The sequence below is a fragment of the Apis laboriosa genome, unplaced genomic scaffold (genome assembly GCF_014066325.1).
Source record: "Apis laboriosa isolate Shangri-la unplaced genomic scaffold, ASM1406632v1 scaffold14687_cov151, whole genome shotgun sequence".
NCBI lineage: Eukaryota > Metazoa > Arthropoda > Insecta > Hymenoptera > Apidae > Apis > Apis laboriosa.
The window spans coordinates 109,314-125,765 of record NW_025221693.1 but is presented as its reverse complement, the minus strand read 5'-3'; the positions used below and the strand labels follow the sequence as shown (position 1 = coordinate 125,765).

At 24.3% G+C, this 16,452-nt stretch overlaps 2 protein-coding genes across 4 annotated transcripts; one reads left to right on the top strand and one right to left on the bottom strand.

The window, feature by feature from the left end:
• Positions 1-3,052: 3,052 nt before the first annotated feature.
• Positions 3,053-8,274, top strand: LOC122710480 (GILT-like protein 1). Its single transcript, XM_043928355.1, has 5 exons — positions 3,053-3,207; positions 5,383-5,541; positions 6,302-6,499; positions 7,487-7,642; positions 7,757-8,274. Exons 1-5 carry the CDS (start codon positions 3,130-3,132, stop codon positions 7,859-7,861), a joined length of 696 nt encoding a protein of 231 aa, XP_043784290.1. The 5' UTR covers positions 3,053-3,129; the 3' UTR covers positions 7,862-8,274.
• On the bottom strand, positions 8,036-15,713 carry LOC122710476 (gastrula zinc finger protein XlCGF66.1-like). Of its 3 annotated transcripts, none has more exons than XM_043928352.1 (6): positions 15,129-15,713; positions 13,615-14,499; positions 12,816-13,153; positions 11,897-12,058; positions 10,582-10,996; positions 8,036-8,702 (listed from the first exon to the last, which is right to left on the bottom strand). In XM_043928352.1, exons 2-6 carry the CDS (start codon positions 14,486-14,488, stop codon positions 8,593-8,595), a joined length of 1,899 nt encoding a protein of 632 aa, XP_043784287.1. In that variant the 5' UTR covers positions 14,489-14,499; positions 15,129-15,713; the 3' UTR covers positions 8,036-8,592. The 3 variants fall into 3 exon arrangements, with proteins under 3 accessions (XP_043784287.1, XP_043784285.1, XP_043784286.1); XM_043928350.1 differs by having other exon boundaries at positions 15,064-15,143; XM_043928351.1 differs by having other exon boundaries at positions 15,076-15,133.
• Positions 15,714-16,452: the final 739 nt, after the last annotated feature.

Here is a 16,452-nt window from a genome sequence, read left to right as displayed (position 1 = left end):
AATTATTTAAAAGTTTTAATAAACTCAAAATATTTCTATTACTTCTTTTATATTTATCAAATTGCACATATATATATATAAACAAATGAGCATGAATTATTTATTATTAAATCTTGGCTTTTTAAGGCCTGATTATTAAATTTTGAAAGATTATTTTTATGTCATAAGAAATGATAAAAATTATATAAATGATAAAATTATATTCAATTTTTATTTTGTAGTTTTATGATTAAATTAAAAGTTGAGCTATTAATTAATAGTATTTAGTATATTTATTAGTACATTATTGTATTTTTTAAAATAAACTTAATTAAAAACAATTATAATTGTCTTTAATAGAAATTTTGAAAACAAATTATCAAATAATAATTATTTTTAATTACATTTCAAACAATTATGTACAGATCATTGTTTAATAGCAATTTGTCATTTAATACACTTATATTTCTAATGAGAAATTTGTAAAAATCTTTTATGTTTGCTATGTTAGATTACTTAAAATTAAATATCTTTTTAACGACAATTCTTCATGTTCATGTTTTCCTATTCTTGATGTTTATTGTAAATCAAAATGTGCAATTTGTTTCACTTTTTATAGCTTTTACATTTACATCTAATTTAATAATCAGTTTTTCAATCGTACAATATTTTTTTATTTTTTATTTAAAATATCAATAATTTTTATATTAAATTGACTTTATTAATTCAATTTATTAAAAGTATTATCAAAGGTAAGTATCACAAATGAAAAATTTCATTTTAAGCTAATAATAATAATAAAAAGTACATATAATATAAAAGAAAAAAATAAAAATAATAATAATAAAATAAAAATAAAAATTTTTTTTAAATTCTTTTTCTGTATAAATCAATTTCCTCAATATTAAAAAAAATAATTTTCTCTTATAATATAATAATAATAATAGTTTTTAAAAAGAAAAATTAAAAATAATAAATATAACTTGTTTTATAAATATTTTTTTTTATGTATTTTGTTTTTTTGTATATATTTTGTTTTTTTTTTGTATGTATATTTATGTACAACACAACACAACTTTTCGTAGCTAATTTCTTTCCATTAATACTTTAATTTATTGTTTCACTCTAAGTGAGACGCATCGCATCCGTTGATAGGAACGTGTATATTTGATAAAAACTAGCGTTCTATTTAAGAAATGATATAATTCTAGATTCAAAGTGGAATGAAAATAAATTCTTCATAAGAAATTATCTACAAAAATTAATTCCAAATAAATTATTAAGTAAGTTAATAAATAATAAATTAAATTTTTTTAATTAGTATAAATTTTACAAAAAATAATGATAATTTTACAAAAAATATTTACTCAGTTTTAATAATTTTTCAAATATATACTCAGTCAACATTTTCAGAAAAAAATCCATTTTTGTCCATTTATCGATTTCAGATAAAGGTTAATCAAATATTATGTTTGAATAATTCATCATATTTGACAATTTCTAAAAAAAATTATACGAATTAAAATCAAAACTAATTATATAAAATTATAATTATAAAAAAATGAAATTGCATCACAAACATTACAATATGTTATTTTTTGTTTATATGTTATTATTTTTATAATTTAAAATATATTATAAATATATTATACATAATATATATATATATATATATATAAAATGTATTAAATTTGTATTTAAACTTTAAAATTTTTTAATTTTTATTAATAAAAATTATTATTTACTTCTTATTTTTACTTCTTTGTTTTTATTTTAAAATGAATTTTGAATAAGCTTCTATTAATAAAAAAAGAAAAAAACAATTTTTTAATTAATTTTTTATTTTATTGAATATTTAAGAAGTTATTATTATATGACATACAAATTTATAATTCATCAAACCTGTCTGAAACAAATTTCTCAAGATTTCCAATTTTCAAGATTATTTTTGTTAATAAAATATTTTTAGTTATAAATATTACTTTAACTTTTCATAGTGCCCTCGAGACAAAAGAGATTATTCAGAGGAAAGAACAAAGAGAAAAGAGAAATAAGCTATCAATCAAATACAGGTTTTATATAAATATTCTGGTAAAAAATATCGCGATACTTATTTTTGACAGTATGTAATTAATTAATTAATTATTTAACTAATTAAATGATTTTACTATTAATGATTTTATTTTTCTAAAATTAAAATAACTTTTTTAAAGATTAACAAAGATTGACATTCGTAATTATTGTCTTACTTTGTTTTTACAAAAAGTTTTTTAATTTTAGATTTAATTTAGTTTTCTAAATTAAACATAAAAGTTTTTTTGAAATAATAAAGTGGCTATTGATATTTTAATTATCAAGCAATTATATGTAAAATTTGTGAATATAATGAATAATTGTGTATTTAAATATAATATACTATTGGTAAGTCATTAAATGATTTAATTTCATAATTATTTTTCTTTAATTTATTATCAAAATAATTTTATTTTATATAAAACTCAAATAAATCATGCTCAAATAATCATTTATATTAATTAATTTTTTTAAATAGAGTAATATATAATAATATAAAATATATTATGATGCTAAATACTAAATTTTGTATATCTATATTTATTTGAGTAATGAAAAATAAATTTAGATTATTTTGAAAAGTAATAGTATTTTCTTTCAGAATAGTTTTTATTTTAATTTACTACTGATTGGCATAATACAGAAATTATTTGAAAAACTATTTCAGAAGATATTATTTTAAAATAATCACAAAATTATTAATTCAAATATATATATGTAATATTAAATATATATATTATAATATGAATATCATATCAGATATTAAATATTTTTCAAATATTTTACTTCTAACTAATACTCAAATCGGATATTTATGAACGTTGGTACATTCGAAGGATAAAAGATGGATCGAAGTAAGAATGGTGCAAGTATTCCTCGCAAGGGAATGTTTTAAATGCCATCGAACGTATTATTGATTATTTGTCTCTCTTCCCTTCCATGTCTCTCTTGTTCTTGCTCTTTCTAGCAGCCCCCTTCTACATTTTCGAAGTCTCCCACCTCAGCATCGGTCGACATCGCTATAGACAAAGCTAGTTTAAAGGCCGGTGGCCGGTTTGAAAGCGTACCAGAAACATCATGCGGTGCTATCTGTTTACTTCGAGCTCCTCCATCGCGGCCATACTCCTCGTCGCGTTCTTCGGTCATAGTGACTCGGTGAGTGAAAATTCTTTTACTTTTACTTTTAATGGATTGTCGTCAAGCATATATTTTTAAAAATTAATTTTAAATGTAATTTTAAATTTTGTGTGTCTTTATTTAGAATTTACAATTTTGAATACAAAATTTTATTTATTGAAATTTTAAATTAAAAGAATTTTTTTTCTATTATATTTCTCTTATAATTCTAAATAGAAAATTTTATAATGTCATTTGGAATTTTCTTTTATTTTCATTTGAAATATAGAGATTCTATATATTTTTATTTAAAATGTACAATTTTTGTTTATTTCTATATTATATAATATGTATGTGTCATATGTATATATATATGTATATATATATATATATATATATATATATCAATTAATTTTTATTATATTCATTTATAATTAATTTTTCATTGGAAAATTAAGCATTGCGAATTAAATTCATTTTAAAAACATAAATATGATACAATAAAAAAAGGATGTGTCTGAATAAATAAATTTTTGTATCCACAATAATGACAATTTAATCATATTGATGATCTTTTTTAAATATTATGGATTATTACAAGAGATTATAATGGACAAAAGTATAGAATAGAGTTTTATATATTAAAATAAGTTATTTTTAAATTGCAATTAATTGATTTCTATTTTACATAAATAATTTATTTTTATTGAAATCATTTTTGTATTTTTAAATATTTTTTTTTACTTAATTAACAAATAATAAAAATAATATTATTATTATTAATATTCTGTCGTCTACAAGTTGTACCAAACATATTATTTTAACCCTTAAGTAATGGATTATAATAGCTAGCCAATTTATGATTTATGATTCATGCAGAATATTACAAATTTGCGTCTCGAAATTTAATCCATCTATTTAATCCATAATATCTATTAATAATGTATATGTAAAATATTCTCTATAATTATTTAATTATTATAATATAAAATTTTATATTATTATTTTTTTTACTTATTTGAAATAAAATAATTAATTTTTTTATATTATTTATAAATAAAAATTAATCCTTTTTAATAGTAACTGCATAAATAACAACTTTCTTCTCTTTATCGATTCCTTTTTTTTTTAAGGATTATTTTCTAATGTTCTATATTTGATTTTTCATAATATATTTTTTAATTTTTCAAGAATTTTTATATTATTTACAAAAATTAGTTATATTTAACAAAATGTGTAGAATATATATAAATCTTAATCTAATTTCTTTGATCTTTTGATATGTTAGATAACAAGAACAATTATTTGCAATTTCGTAATTATATCATTGTTTTAATACTTTTATCTTTTCTGATAATTTTTTAAAAAATGAAAAAAAATTAATATCAATTGATTTGATATCTAATGATTGATTGATAATTTTAATTTGGAACTCTAATAACTTTCTATTTTTGTACACTAGTGGAATGCTAAAAATAAATCCGGTTTTAAAGAAGTTTTAATCTTGAGTACCTGAACCTGTTTATTAGATATTCATGATGATGCTGTTTCTTTGTTTTAAGAGTCACAAGAGATTGAAAAATATATTATATCTTTTTTACCCACTAATTGAATTACAATCTTATTGATTAATTCATCATGAACTAAGTTACGAATTTTAAAATTCATAAGTTGTATTGTAATTTCATAACTTAATTATTAAAATTTTGCAATATTTTGAAGTATATAAAGATTTTAGAATATCATAAAATATTGCGATGAAATGAAGAAAAAATATAATATTTATTATTATATTTATTATACTTATTATATTTATATAATAATATTATTACAATGAAAAATAAATTTAGATTATTTTAAAAAGTATAGAAATTAATAGAATTAATAATGTTTAATAATTATTAGAATTAATAATGTATTAATATATTATATATAATATAATAATTTCATATTAAAAATAAATTATGAATATTATTTAAAAATAAAATATATCAAAATTTTAAGTATTAATTTTTAATATAATATAAAATATCGAAATAATATAAAAATACCGAAAATTACATAAAGGAATATAGATCACTGATAAATATAATTTCGTTAAATATTACTTATATTTTATTATAACTATAGAAAAAAAATAATAAACATGATAGACATAATTAGATATTGCATTTTTATAATCAGTTCATGATAATTTACTATCTAATTGTATAGGTGGCCGGCAATGTAGCAACAAACAGATTAAATGTTGATGTTTATTATGAATCGCTGTGTCCAGATAGTATACGATGGATCAAGCAACAACTATTGCCTCAATATGATATACTAAAGGATTACATCAGCGTTTCTTTCATTCCCTATGGGAAAGCAACGGTGAGTTGAGGTTTGCATTAAAATTTCCTCTATCTCATTTATTACAATATATCGATTTTGAAAACATTTAATATAATTAAGAAAATTTCAATTAACGTTTTACAATTTAAATTATTCATCGCAATCTTTATTTAATCAATCTTTAATTCTTCTTAAGAATTAAAAGTAATTATTACTAGATTAAAAATTAATTATAAAAATTTTTTATATTCTAAAATTATTTTAACTTGTGCTTAAATATATTATATTTATAGTATCGATTTATTTATTAGTATCGATTTATATATCATTTGCAATCTTAATTTATATATAATATTGATATTTTATATAATATTGATATTGTTTTCACATTGATTGATTGGCATTGATTCAAAAATGCATTTTAAAAAAAAATTCAAAAAAGTTATTATCATGTTATTACATATATATTATTGCTTCTTATCACATATCGCATATTCATTAGAATTGTAACATAATTAGAAATGATTAAAAAATTATGATTTTTTAAAAGATAATCATTTTGAATCATTCAAATCACATTATATTAAAATATCAAATTAAAAATTCACAATTTGAAATCTTATTTATAGGATTACTTCAGGTTAAAAAAAAAATACAAGCAACGATTTTCTATATCAATAAATATAAATCTTGAGTTATGTTATTTTTCCAGCAAGTTTACGAAATTATTTATATATTACGAAGTTTAAAAATTAATTTATTGTACTGAATACAATATTATCTAATTTTAAATATATAGTACTGGCAAGATCCTAACACTCAAAAATGGCACTTCTCATGTCAACATGGAATAGACGAGTGCAATGGGAATAAGGCTCAGGCATGCGGCATTCATGCGATACAGAACAACGAATCGGCTGATAAAATTCAACAACTTACTGTGAGTTTGATTGGTTGTGCAATGACGTCGCGATTCCCACCATCTTCCATTTTAGAGGTATATATTTATTTATCATTTTCTTCTTAGCAATATTCAATGATCCTCAAGATTTTTCATTAATTTTTAATCAAAAATCATATTTTATGATTCATGTATACAAAAATACAAAAATACACATTTATAAAAGATTTTTATAAAACAAATTTGCACATGCTTCCAATAAAAAACATTCAGCAATTATTAAAATTGAGTGAAATCTGATTGAAAAGTTTCGTATATTTCATAAATACTTAAATTTAAAATTATTAAAATAAAAATATTAAAATAAAAAATGAGATATAGATATATTAGAGTATGAGATATAGATATTTGTAATTAAAAAATTGTTTTCTTAAGAACTTTAGTTTTTATTCATATAATTTTTTTTTATGTCCAGTCTTCAATTATAATCTTATTTCGTATGAGTACTAAATTATAAATTATTAGCCTGAGATATTGAAAATATTAAGAGATTTAAAAACTTCAAGTTACTAATGTTGCTATATATAATAGCAAGATAAGAATGTTTTTAGATAACGGAAATTATCGATTTTATCAGCAAAAAAAAATATTTATAAAGTTAATGTTTTGTCTTCGTGTCACAATTTTTAAGAAGCATTGATAGAGTAAAGTAGAAGTATTAAAGACATAAATTATTGAAGTTTTTCAATATTTTTTTTCAATATTTTTAATATCTATAATAATAATTATTATTATTTTGCATTATTACTAATTTTTTATTCTAATAACATTTAAATTTTTTAAAATTATACAGCATTCATATTTATGAAATTTGAAATTTGATATAATTAAGAAATTTGATATAATTATAATTTTATAATTAAAATTAATTATTTAAATTAGTCAGCATATCTAAATTAAAATTTGATATTTTCGATAAAAAAACTTCTTTAAAAAAACTATTAAAAATTTCACAAAAATTTTATATTTTTAAAATAGATGAAATTTTTTTATAAAAATAAATAAATTTGATTAAACTTCTAGTGCGCCGAAAAAGAAGGATTAAACGAACAAACGCAAGCGAACATTAACGAATGCATTAACAGCTCTCTATCCAATGAATTGTTAGTTGAGTATGGCAAGAAAACGCAAGAGTTGAAACCCGATCTCTCTTTTGTTCCAACGATCACAATCAATGGAGTGAGTATTCAATATTGCAAGCACGTTTCTTTTGTATGCGCGTTTAATTAATGCTGAATCATTCTTTAATCATTCTTAAATTTATGATTATGTTTAACCATTTGTCTATTTCAGGTGAATTCAAGGGAGATACAAAGCGCTGCACAAAATAATTTCTTTAAATTAATTTGCGACTCTTTAGATGGAACGAAACCGTCTCAATGCAGTGCTTGCAAATAATCATTACTTAACCCTTTTGCTACTAAAAGATCTTTGTAGTGAATGGATCACATTTTTATACAAACTGCAGTGTTTCGCTATAATCCACGTGAAGGATTATATATAATAAGTTAATGATAAATTCAATATGGAAAAGAGAATTCTAATTCCCACTTGTGAAAGCAAACTTCTTGATTTTTCGCAATGATATTGTATTTTGTATAAGCTACGTATTTTGTTAAACATTTGTGTAATGATTATGACATGTGAGAAAATTATTAATAAAATTGATTTGTGTGGAAATTATGTATTGGAAAAATATGTATCTATTGTATTAAGAAATTGTAACTGAATAATCCAGAAAAAACTGTCACTATATATGACTCAATATATGAGAAATACAAAAATAAACTATTCATCTTTTATAAGCATAACAAATTTTCCTATTCTTACATGAAAATTTAATTTTATTACTACTAATTTTCACATTAGAATTCAGAAAATAAGATGAGAAATCAGATTTCTTTTTAATTCACATGAAATCATACGATCCAAAGGAATATGAAAATTGATAATAATCAAAATCATATATTTAATCATAATATATACAATTGTCTATGTACAAAAATATATCTATCAAGTAATCGAATCAGCGTATAAAAATCGAGTACAAAAAAAAATGGAAAAAGTCTTTGGAAATATTGGCATTCACCATGAAGACATCTCGAATCTCTTTCTTCTAAACATTTTCCTTAGCCATCGATGAAAACCGCATCATCCAGATTACTTAATTCGAAAAATTGCTGTTCAATATCTGAACCAAGCTCTTGAAAGTCAGGAACTTCATCCTCGACCTGGTATCCTGTAAAAAAAAAAAATAAATATCGATGATTACTAGTGCGCTAATAGTTTTTTGTTATAAAATTAAATCAAAGATTTAAAAGATATGATTTCTAAATTAATTAAATTCGTCGTCAATTGAAAATAAATTTTGAACAATTTAAAAATAAAAAGTGGATCTTTGAAATAATCATATACAGAATGAGATTAAATAATATATTGCAGATTATCTGATTAGAAATTTGAATACTTGCATAAAAAAAAAAATTACTTTAAGTTGAATCAAGATATAAATTATGAAAATTCTGAAAAAGTTATTTTATATGAGTTCTTATATGCAAATATATATATTTAATAAAGAGATGAAATAGAGAAGATAACGTAGATAAAAGAAGATAGCTAATTGCTTGTGCCTAATTCATTCATTGTCACATATAATTTCTGATGAAAGAACTTTCGGCCACAAACAACTATTTTCATATATATTGAATCTATTAAAAATAATTTTTTTTTCTTTATTTATCCATATAATACTTATAAAGAATGTTTAAAAGCATTTATTAGATTATTTAAAAGTATTGAAAAGTATTAGTTCTTTCTTTCCATTATTGCTTAGAGACAATTAGAAAATATTAGAATTATAATAATATTATAAAATATTCGGTATTTTTTAATCAAATTTGAACATATTTTCAATCTGATTCGATCTCATCTTTAATGAATGATACAACCAAATTCGACAAAATGAAACTTAAGTATTTCCATTAATTTGGATTCGCGAATACAAAATATTGAAATTCGATCTTATCTTTCTAGTTATATTATTTGATAGAAATCGCAGCTTCGAGAGGGCTGGAATTTAAAAGGGCACGCGTGTGTCGCACGTGACAGTCGCATCGTCTGTTTTGGCGCGTGCGTACGTGCGTGTGCTCCAGACCAAAAAACTCTGGAATATTATTTTAAGACTCGGTGTGGGGTAAACGCGTAAAGCGTTTGAACCTCCTCTGAGATTAAGCATGGTGGAGCGAAACGCGCACTGTCATCGGCATCGTTACCATTCACCGTGACAGAAAAAGATAGCACGCGCGGTACCAGTACAATAAAGATTCGTACGGGTCGGCGAACAACGATAGGCCGACTTTTTTGTCGAAATGTTTGCCTCGTGCTGGCTTTACTGCGCGTTCTTCGAATTTTTATCGATGCGCTTTGGATACAATTAAAATTTCCTGTACGAAAAATTTTCTTTGTTCATTTGATCATCCTTCGATCATAAAATGTATAAGGAATGATATTAAAATGATTTAAATTTTCTGATAAATACGTTTCTTCATTTCATTTCCAAAATTTATTTATATAAATTCTCGTGTATATATTACATTAATATGTTCCATTCATGATCTCAAACACATTTTATTCTTCTCATTTTCTACTATTTCGTATAATTGATTATTTTTCATTTTTTTTTTTTTGAATAGTAAATAAAATATGTGTTTTTTTTTTATATAACATAAGTATTAATACGAATATTAATACAAGTATTAATCTAAATTTTGTTAAAATTTGATATATTTATAGTCCTAAATTAGAATAGAAAATTGAAAATAATTCTTCTATTTATTTAAGGAAATTAATGAAGCCTATGATTTTAGAGATATATTAAATATGTTAATAATTGTTTTATTGCATGTTTTTAGAATTTTTTAGTTATTTCATTCCAAGTGTTAAAAAATTTATCAAGTAAAGAAAAGAAAAAGATAAGAAAAAATAAAAAGCTTTTTAAAACAAAAATATTAATATTTTTAATAAAATATCTTACTTTTTATCAATTTTCTCATTTTTCTTTTAATGAAAAATATGTATGAATGATCTAAATCTTTGTTAATTATAGATCTTTTCCTTACCTGTACCATCCACGTGCGATCCATTGACGTCGTCGATGAGAAAGCGTTTCACAGAATCGATAGGAATATATTCTTGATTGCTGTCAAGGTTCATGGAAATCCTATCGACCTGACACAGATTCGTCTGGAACAGATCCACGTCCTCGTCCGCATAAGATTCCGAAGTCTTATACGTTCGATAATTCGATTCTTCTGTATAGCCGATCTGTTGCTGTTGCTGCTTTGAACTCGTAGAAATTGAATCGTGCCGTAAGTTATTATTACTAATTATATTACCAGAACTTTTGCTATCTGGCGTTAACGAAGGATTAGGCAATGAAATCGGTGGCTCTGAATGATTCTTCACATGTTTTCTCAAACTGGACGGATCTGTATACCTTTTTCCACATCCGGTTACTTGACACGCATATGGTTTCTGAAAATTCAAACGAGTATTTATAAGTACTGTTATAAACATTGTTCTTTGCTTAAAATGATTAATAAAAATTTTTAAATTATGAAAATTTTCAAATGAGATTTTGAATATTCCAATATTTATTAACAATAAGATTGTTATTTATATTGTTGTATTATATAACAACAAAATTTTACATTTGAAAATACGAGCTTTTTAAACGATTTCAATATATGGTTTATATTCACTGACCTCTCACTCTACAAAATTTCAACATTAGCGATAAGCAGTTTTCTTTAAATTATTTTTTTTTATGATCGAGTAATATTCCATAATACATTTTATGCAATATCAATTACAAAGAAATATATTTAAATTTCAATAAATATTTAAATTATACAAAAATCATAGTAATAAAAATTTTAATTATTTTAAAAAATAAAGTAACAGTATACAAAATAATTTTCATCATACAAATATCAAAGAATTATTATTTGAAATTCTTAGTAAATAATTAAATAATTAATTGTAATTTAGAAACATAATGTTCCTTTACCTATTCATAACAAGTATAAATGAAAATAAATTTCACATTTTATATGTTTCATGATAAAATATTTCTCAATTGCGATTCTTGTAACAAAGAAATATTAAATTACTGTCGATATTTATTGTAAAACATTAATATCAAACATATGCAAACAATTCAAATCAAAATATGTGATAAATATTTTGAAATTATGTATATCGCTGATTCAATAAAACATATATTAAAAAGTACATCATATTAATCTCTTTGAATCAATATTATTTGTTATCTAAATTTTATTAATATAATTTTCTCTTGCTATTCAATATCAAAAGTGAAATAGATTTATTAATTCATATACTTACAATTAGATAAAATAATAATAAACTCACCGTATCATAATGAGTTCTCTGATGTTTCGCACGATCACTACTATTACTAAATGCTTTGGAACAACCACGATGCTGACAAGCATATGGTCTTTCTCCCGTATGAGATCTTTGGTGAATTTTTAGATTTTCTAATCGTGAAAATGCCTTCTTGCATCCAGTGAACTATAAAAATTAAAAAATTAATAATTTTTGGCAATTTTAATCAACTATTAATTTTATTTAATGGTTAATATAATTCGATGTCCGACTAAATTTGATTTAAGACTACTTAATGCAATTATTTAAGAAAATTAAATGAATTATAAAAAAGATATTTATTTTAATTAATTATTTTTTTAATTATTATTTAGTAAAGCTTATTCAAGAATTTAAGAATTTTAAATATAGATAAGGAGATTAGTGTAAATATTTTGAAATACTTTGTTGATTATTAAATAGAATATTGTTAAAAAATATACACATGAAATATAAAAATTATTGTTAATTATTGATTGATAAAATTTATGAATAAAAATATTTCAAAATATATATTTTCAAAGATAATATCTGCATTCCTTTGCACAATAATTTACTAATTATAATAATAATTTCACAAGTTTGATATAGTTTATCAATTTTATAATTTTATATTTAATCAAACAATCAGATGATCTTACAATTTAAAAAATTTATTTGTGACACTTCTTATATAAAAATCTTTTTGTATATTCATTTATGATTTTTCAATCTAATTCCAAAATATTTATCGTGAAAAACCATATTTCATTTTTATCTAATATATGATATTTTTATACGTACATTCTATTCTAATTAAATTGAATCAAATCTACCTTCAAAATTTATTTATAATAAAAGCATTAAATCTTGTATTCCATAGGAAACATATTTTAAAAGTTTTAAAATTAATAAACTTACATACCGGACACTTATTCGGTTTTTCTCCACTATGAACCCTCATATGAATCAACAGCTTGTATCTCGCATTAAAAGGTCGAGCACGAGGACATCCTTGCCACAAACAAGCAAATTCATCCTGTCCACTTCCGGAACCTGTGTAAGTTTCCCCTTCTTTATCTTTATCCTTGTCCCTATCCCTTTGGACTCGTCTCCCATGTCCATGAGAATTCGATGACGAAGATTCTACGTGCCTTCTCTCAATATGACGAACTAGTCCTTCTTGTTCGGCAAAAGCGCAACCGCAATCTATCCATCGACATTGATACGTCGACGTCAAATTTTCGTCGGTTGTTGAACTATCTAAAAACGAAACAACATGTCATCAGTGTGTAAACAAGCTGTAAATCTCGAGACTCGTTAAGAAAAACTACTTGAAACTACTTGCTATACTTGAGGATAGTAGTCAAGAGGCATTTCTCGACTAGTCTATGTTTATTTATGATATTCTTAAAACAAGTCCTTTCGGTTACTTCCCGAGTACACCAGGTGCGAGAAAAATAATTTTTCAGATGATATATTAGATCATTTTATAAATAATATAATTTTTTTGATAGCTAAATTTAAAACAATGATTAATGCAAAAGAAGTTTAATGAAAGAAGAATAAAAAATGATACAGAGATTAAAAATAATTGTAGAAAATGAATATCTTCATAATTATATGAAAAACTTGAATACAATTTATTATTAATTCACAATTAATATAAATACATTAATGGTCAATGAACAATATGTTAATTGAAAAATTTAAATCAAACTCACCGAAAGATTTGCTTCGTTTCTCCATATCTTGCGCGGTCTTGGATACTGGCACTCTCCTATCAGTCAATAATAAGCCTTCGTTTCTAGGCAAAACAATTTGATTTCCAAATCCATCATTCAATCCAGTATCATTAACAAAATTCATCGTGGAAACCGAGGCCTGTTGTCCAGAAACCAAATGTCCAACCGCGTAACAAGATCCATTCAAATTAGAAAATGGATCTTGAAGTTCTTCTAAATACATAGATGAGGGTGAAGAAGGAGACTCTACATTGGTACACAAGAGTGATGTAGGATCACCCCTAATTAAACTAAGATCAAATTCATCTGTAATTGCTTGCATGGATCCACTAAATCCTTGATCCTCAGTTTGATTGTGAAGAATAAGCGGTAAAGATACTGATACGTCATCCTGATACTCCTGATAATCCTGATAACCTTGATATTCTGGATAAATGGTGTTGCAGAAGGTTCTTGAGAAAGAAAATGCAGAACCAACCGAGGGTAGTTTTTGTCCATTGGAACAATCTGATATTTCACTATGAATGATGTTATTCCACGTTGGTGTAGTGGCTTCGTTACTGGTACTTTCTGGTGACCTGTCTGTAGATGAATATGGCTGACAGGGATATTGGAAAACGGTCGTGAGCTGATCCCAATCTGTATATTCTTTAGGACTGGAATTATTAGGTAGAATAGGAGATGAAATGTTCTCTGCGTGAGAAGTGATCCAACAGGATTGTTGATTACTTGTGTTTATGGAGGTGATAGGTGCTAAGTGTAAAGTATTGAAGTCTTCTTGTTTGATATTTTTGGAAATTGTTCGTTGCACATCCTCCTCGCTTCTACTCACGTGATAGTCTTCAAGATGCATCTTGGTGCAATCTGTAAATTCGTGAATGATATTAATGTAGTAAGAAAATGATTTTTAACGATAGAGAAATTATTTAAATAAATTTGCAAAATTTGTGTACGGTAAGTTGGCGAGAAGATTGAATGGAAAGTTACGGAGACGTCAAAAACATGATTCGAGATGTTGCAATTCGTCATGCATGATATGAAGCGATAATAGCTCGAATAATCGGGAACAGCACGTGAGTAAAATAGTATTGAAAGAATTTCTGGAATTCCAGAATCCTGGGCTATATCATTGAATTTATGAATGAAATGTGTGTTTACAGATTAATAAAATATATTTTCAATTCACGATCACGAAACTTATGATATAATCGATTTTTTATTGTTTTCAACTTTTTTATTAGAATTAATTTCAATTATTCAACTTCGAGATTTCACTATTATAATTATAATCACAATTGATTAACAATGCTTGTCACGATATATATTTTTCGTTTTATATTCTATTTGTAATATTTTTACTTGTTACTGATTCTTTTACAATTGATCATCAATATCGACAAAATTCATCAACATAAATCACCAACTGACTGATAAAATCACCATATTGCAGCAACATCAACATCCACCTAACTGATCCTTCACTGTCCACTTACAAAATTCAATTTTTAAGCTGCCCAAATAAACTCCACAAGCACTGAGTCGCAGAAAATCTCTTCTCTTCGACAGATTCTCAATAACTCTTTCAATATGATAAGCTTATCACTTATCAAGGTCCACGCGTCACGTGTACTTGCGCGATCAAGATCGCGCGAGGAAAAACGAAGTGGATGCAGGGTGGCCGAATAAATGGCTAGACACGTTGCTCAGAACTGACCCTAGATATATCTCGACTGCATACATTCGTTCCCGCGTCTTCTCGACGACTATCAACTAAGACAAGACATCGTAATGTTCTTCCAAACGATACAGAAGATCCCCTCTACCCCTGTTTAAACAGCAAGGGAAGAAGCTTTCGAGAAGGGTACGCGCCGCCCACTCGCGTGGCTGTGCTTCGTTCCCCTCGAGATACACAGAAAAGAAGAGGAGGAGGAGAAGAAGGAGGAGAAGATCCTCCGACACTTGTGTGCATCTCTGTGCACTTGCCTCAGCCTCATCGGTTTCAGGGTGGCGCGAAACATCTGCATGCGCGTCTGTCGTCTCTCTTTTTCTTGGCTGCCCATTCGAATTCATCTTCTATGAGAGTTTTTTTTACCCATTCCTAGATTCTTGGAACGATTATGTCCGATGAATTGTCTTCAGGGCTGATGAACTGCTTCGATATTACGTCATTTGTTGTTTAACGTATTTGCCTTTTGATCGATAAGGTTCGATCCATTTGATCTCTAAAAAAGATCAAATGGTATTGGCTTGTGAAAGAAAAAAGATCGAATGAATTTACTGATAATGATTTGGAAGATCTCGAATAAATTAAGATAGTGATGTATGATGTATATTTATGCCATTGTTGATAATAAAACTTGATGGATTGATTGTAATTTGAAAATAAAAAAGTAAGAATTGCGATTTAATGAAAGAAATTCAATAGAGAAAATTGATAAGATTCACAATTTTCATCTTCAATTGCAAAATGTTAACAATTTTGTAAAAAGTAATTTAAATAATAATTAAATAAATTTAAAATGTTCTAATAATTCCAATTTAAAATGAGTTAACCAATTTATAGATACACAAATTTGATTTTTTTTGATTTTTCATGATCGAATATTTTTCAAAATAATTATAATTTTAAAATTTATTTCTAATAGATTATTAACATTAAAAAATATTCATTTACCATTGATTGATTCTGTTACATGTCGCGTGTCTCTATGAAAATCTGTTAAGAAATATTCCAAATCGAGTACAACAGAATTCAGGCAAGAGACAGAAACAGGGAAAATAGCAGAGAAGGGGGTGCTTAGGTCGATCTTTCGTCGC

Coding starts and splice junctions, on each gene's coding strand:
- LOC122710476 (XM_043928350.1), bottom strand. CDS start 15,097: ATGTTGATGTTGCTGCAATATGGTGATTTTATCA. Junction 13,154..13,614: donor GAAACGAAGCAAATCTTTCG/GTGAGTTTGATT, acceptor TTTCGTTTTTAG/ATAGTTCAACAACCGACGAA. Junction 8,703..10,581: donor ATCGCACGTGGATGGTACAG/GTAAGGAAAAGA, acceptor TTTTTTTTACAG/GATACCAGGTCGAGGATGAA.
- LOC122710480 (XM_043928355.1), top strand. CDS start 3,130: ATGCGGTGCTATCTGTTTACTTCGAGCTCCTCCATCGCGGCCATACTC. Junction 5,542..6,301: donor TTCCCTATGGGAAAGCAACG/GTGAGTTGAGGT, acceptor TTAAATATATAG/TACTGGCAAGATCCTAACAC. Junction 7,643..7,756: donor CAACGATCACAATCAATGGA/GTGAGTATTCAA, acceptor TGTCTATTTCAG/GTGAATTCAAGGGAGATACA.